Here is a 4,853-nt window from a genome sequence, read left to right as displayed (position 1 = left end):
CCTCTGGAGCTGATGCTAAATGCTATCATGCTGTCAGTAATTTCTGAACAGCTAGATGAAGTACATGAGAGTACCTGCCCCTGAACCTGGTTTTGCCAGAGGTGTCTCCCAGGAACACTTCCCTTGTGCTTTAGGAAATCAGTTTTTTCCTATTTCTGTTTTGTTTGTTTTTCCTATTTCCGTTGTGTTTTGTGTGCTTTTGCAGCATTTTTCTTATTGCTGGTGTTTTCTTAAGTTGCAGTCCATTCGGCCTCTCAGGGCCACCGTACCATATAAATAAAACTGAATTGAATTGAATGAGTTAAACAAGACAACAGGTATTCGAGTTTCAGGTTACAGCAGCTGAGCTAGTTTTGCAGTGCCAAGGCTCAAAACAAACCAAACAAATGTGATATCTGTTTTATTGTAATATATATCTGGATTTTCATGTCTGAGTTCATAAATGATCAAGACTGAAACAATCTCATCCCATTACAAGTGGAATTAAAATCCAACTGATAGTGGACTACAGTATTAAACTTTAGGCGATAAATAAGAGATTGGCATTCATCCAAACACTGAGGCTAAAGGCGTCAGGCAAAGGTGGAGTTGGTTGGTGTTTCCCGTCCTTGACAGGGAGGAAAAACAGGTCTGTTCTCCTCCAGTTTTGTGCACTGTCACAAAGTGGAGCGTTAAATCCAATAAAGCTCCTTCAGCAGTTCGTGTGTATGACCGCAGTGTTTAATTCATGTATAGATTAGTGCGCAGTGTTTCACTACATGTATTATTTGATATAATTATTGTAGGATACATTTCAGGTATTCATGGGCTTTTGAAAAAACTGAGTGTACATTCTTATTTAAAATTATTTTTGTCAAAATACGACATAGATGCTTTCATTGTGCAGTTACTCAGTGAGAGCAAAATTGTAATGACAGGAATCATCTCTCTTCTGTTTAATGTCATGTGAGTTATGACGAAGTTTTCTCACACCTTGGGGGAAGAAATGAGTCAGCCAAAAAGGCGTGGGACTGGTTCCGCTTGCAGTAGGAATTTTCTGTGCGCTGACGACACTGTGATGTAATTTCTGAGAATCCATATATTGTAGTTTTTTTTCCAGATATGCTAGTGTGACATCTACACAACCTTTTCCGGAGGAGATGGCTGCTTGACTGCGTAATAATGAAATGCATTCAGGATTAAGTCTTGAATCCGGCAAGATGGAGACATGCACAGGAAATATCGAGTCAGTGTGACATAAGCATACTCTGCTTGGGATTTATTCCATTTCAAAAGCTTTTCAGTCATTTCACAAATTAACTTTTGCTGCTGGATAAGATGAAAATAAAACAGCTTTCATTTGTAACTCAAGCTGATACAATAATTTTTAGAACCATATCCAGCACCAATAGGACATTTGGATTTTCTTTGGCAGCAAAATTAAACAGGTTTCTACGGAAAAGGTTGCATAAATTTAACGTCATCGTACAAATATACTGTGTGCCCTTTTATATAAGGTACCAGTGATGTGCAATGGACCTATCATCAGAAAAAAACACTAGAAATGTATCCCATGTTAAATTTCAGATACATTTTAATCTCACAGATTTGTAAAACAAGCAGGAATTACTAAATACATTGAATGAGCCCAGCCATTCAGTACATGAACTGCAGAGGGCGCTGTTGCAGGTGGACCATTGCTTCAGATCATCATAGCGTCAGTCAGTGATGACAGCAATACAGGAGAGCATGCTGTCGCATCTGTTTCACAACTCCTGATTGTCCGTGTCCTCAGTGCTGCTGCTATGAGGCATTTTCCCTCCTTTTCTCTTTGTCCTGATCCCTGTCCTCATCCTCTTCGCTATCGTCCTCCTCCTCCTCACTTTCACTGTACTGATAGTTACAGCGGTTAGTGTTTACAAAGAGGTCGCTATCGTCATCTTCAGAATCACTAGCATCCTCGTCCTCGTCCTTTTCCAGCTTTTTCTTTGTCTTATCCTGCGTCGAATGCTCGTCCATAAAGCCCTCTGGCCTGGAGACAAGAAAAAAAATGTAAAAAGTGCAAAACATGTGACAAATGAGGCTGATCGAGGAACGTAAAGGTTGTGCAGTGTGTTCCCACCTACCAGAGGTTCTGTTTTTGTAGGTATTGAATGTGATCCTTGTAGAGAATAAAGCTGATCTCTGCCTTCACCTTCTCTCCTTCTTCAATAGGATCCACAATCACATAGTCACCTTTGGAGTGAGAAGATGAAATTTAAATGAATGAACATAAATGGGGGTCTTAATTAGACCAGTACTAGCTAGCGGGAGATCACATTACTAACTTATATGTTTGCACTACGATATATATTATTCTTTTGTTTTGAAAAGGCAATGAACACCATGACAACGAGGTTCACTGTACTGTATACATTATGGATGTGCAGCTGATAAGTCTCCAGCAAGTAAGGTGCAGTGAAATATCAAAAGTGTAAACTAATTAGTAAGCCCACAAAAAGCACCCCAATTTTGTTGTGGGCAGCAGCACACACGGTGCAGCATGAACGTCTGTGCCACAAGCCACTAAATAATATTTGCCACCAGCTGTCACTGGATTATTACTCAAACTTTTAAACACGTAACTTCCCTTTCCATTGCTTACCTCTCTTGATCCAGATGTTCTTGCGGAACTTGGTGGGCATGCTCACCAAGAAGGTCTCACCCTGAGCTGTTACAGCATCATGTAGGTTGTTACCACGGCTCCCAGTTACCTGTAAAAGTGAAGAAGCAGAGGAAACATGGAATCAGAAAAATACACTCAACAGCCACTTTATGAGGTGCACTTGTTCAACTGCTTGTTAATGTAAAATGTTGCAGAGGATGGTCAATGGACTTAGGTGTGTGAAAATGGTCAAGACAACCTGCGGAAGTTAAAACTGAGCATCAGAATGGGGGAGAAGGGCGATTTAAGTGACACTGAATGTGGCATGGTTGTTGGTGTCAGCAAGCTGGTCTAAATATTTTCAGAAACTGCTGATGTGAGACACAATTATCACTACAATTTACAGAGAATAGTTAAATATCCACTCGTTACAACCACAATGTGCAGAAGAGCATCTCTGAACACAGAGCATATCAAACCTTGTTGTAAAGGGACTACAGCCGCAGAAGACCACACTGGGTCAGGTGTCAGCTAAGAACAGGAAACTGAGGCTATAATTTGCACAGGCTCACCAAAACTGGACAATTCAGTTCAATTTTATTTACATTAAATAACAACAAATCACAAGGAAAGTCACCTCAAGGTGCCATATATTGTAAGGTAGAGACCCTACAATAATAGAGAGAAAAGAATCAAATGACCCCCTTTGAGCAAGCACCAGTAGAACCAGGCTCAGGGAGGAGCAGCCATCTGCTGCAATCGGGGGCGAGGGGAGGCAGAAAGAGAAAAAGACACTGGGGAAGAGATCAAGAGAATAGTAATAACTAATGATTCACTGGTGGTGTATAAACACAGTGGGTGAAAACACTGAGTGAGGAAGAAACACTTTGAAGCCCCTGGAGGCCTAGATCTATTGCAGTCACCTGATTCAGCCCTAACTATATCTATATATGAAAAGGAAAGCTTTAATGCTAGTCTTAAAAGTAGAGAGGGCATCTTTCTCCTGAATCCAAACTGGAAACTGATTCCACAGAAGAGGAGCCTGAAAGCTGAAGGCTCTCCCTGCCATTGCACTTTTAAATACCTGCACTGAAACAGGAAAAATCCACTTGTTAGCGTTAATGTTTGGGTTTGAGCAGGGCACCACAGTGTAAATAAGCCTTTCTACAAGTGGTGTTACATGTCCACTTTAAGGCAGCTCTGGAGTTAAATGGGGGTCTTACCTGTACTTCCAATCTGTACCTAAGTACACAAGTATCCAGTGTATGCTGCTGATTACTAAAATGTGAATGTTGTAGTATGTAGGAAATACAGGGAACTTTATACAAAGTTTACCTTTACGATCTGCTGGTTTTCTGTGGGTGTGACAAAGTCTCCAAGAACCTCCTTGACAACGTGTTTGCGTTTAGTGGCCTGTGACATTATAACCGACAGCCTTCACGTTCCTTCGCCAGCTGAGAAAGAAAGAGTGGGTCGAAAGTTCTAGTTAACTAAAGACACATTTAAAGGCTAGACCTAACAGTAACAACCAACGCTGAAAGGTCAGCTTAATGTGATTACCAGCAAAATTTAATATTTTTTTCTTTATAAACGTCTATAAAACTTTCTGTGTACCTTAATAATTTAAACTTCCTCTGCCAATTTTCTTCTAAACAGTAAGTAGTTGCTTACGAATAATAACTTAGCGGAAAAGGCTAACATTAGCTGTCTCCACATTAGCAGGTTAAATACTACCTTGAAAGAAAGAAAGACAGGAGTGGCTGTTTGTCTTTTTGACGTAGAATCTGTCTCCGAGCAGCAGGTATACGTTCGTGTACAAAAAGAACCTGAAATATTCAGTCACAAAAAAAATGGAATGACATGCGTTCTTGTTTTCAGTCCACAGTGCGGGGAAAGACAGGGAACGTTACACTTCCGATGTCAAGTGGGGTATATTTTCAAAATAAAAGTTCCATACGTGTAAAATGTTCATTTTATCGCTAAAAGCCCTTTTAATGACTGGTTAAAATGTGACTAAATTTATGTAAATGAATTTCAGGATTCATTGTAATTCACCGTAAGATTATATCACTAATTTACGACGACTTTTGTTTCTTATTTTAGAAGCTACTGCTAAAGACCAGCTGTTCCGTTACCTTCCCTTGGCATTGTGGGAAAATGAGGTTGTTTTGATTAAAGGAACATTCAAGAACACGAACGTTGTTGCTCCTCTATCGTTCAAAGTGTTTTC

At 40.1% G+C, this 4,853-nt stretch overlaps 1 protein-coding gene across 1 annotated transcript; it reads right to left on the bottom strand.

The window, feature by feature from the left end:
• Positions 1 to 1,555: 1,555 nt before the first annotated feature.
• eif1ad (eukaryotic translation initiation factor 1A domain containing) lies at positions 1,556 to 4,543 on the bottom strand. Its single transcript, XM_005719465.1, has 5 exons — positions 4,358 to 4,543; positions 3,959 to 4,077; positions 2,624 to 2,732; positions 2,106 to 2,214; positions 1,556 to 2,011 (listed from the first exon to the last, which is right to left on the bottom strand). The coding sequence occupies exons 2-5, from the start codon at positions 4,043 to 4,045 to the stop codon at positions 1,783 to 1,785; spliced, it is 534 nt and encodes a 177-aa protein (XP_005719522.1). The 5' UTR covers positions 4,046 to 4,077; positions 4,358 to 4,543; the 3' UTR covers positions 1,556 to 1,782.
• Between the last annotated feature and the right edge of the window lie 310 nt (positions 4,544 to 4,853).

The sequence above is a fragment of the Pundamilia nyererei genome, unplaced genomic scaffold (assembly GCF_000239375.1).
Source record: "Pundamilia nyererei isolate P.nyererei 1_Seehausen unplaced genomic scaffold, PunNye1.0 scaffold00001, whole genome shotgun sequence".
In the NCBI taxonomy this organism is placed as follows: domain Eukaryota; kingdom Metazoa; phylum Chordata; class Actinopteri; order Cichliformes; family Cichlidae; genus Pundamilia; species Pundamilia nyererei.
Note: the sequence above shows the minus strand (reverse complement) of the source record. Positions and strands in the feature narration are given on the sequence as shown.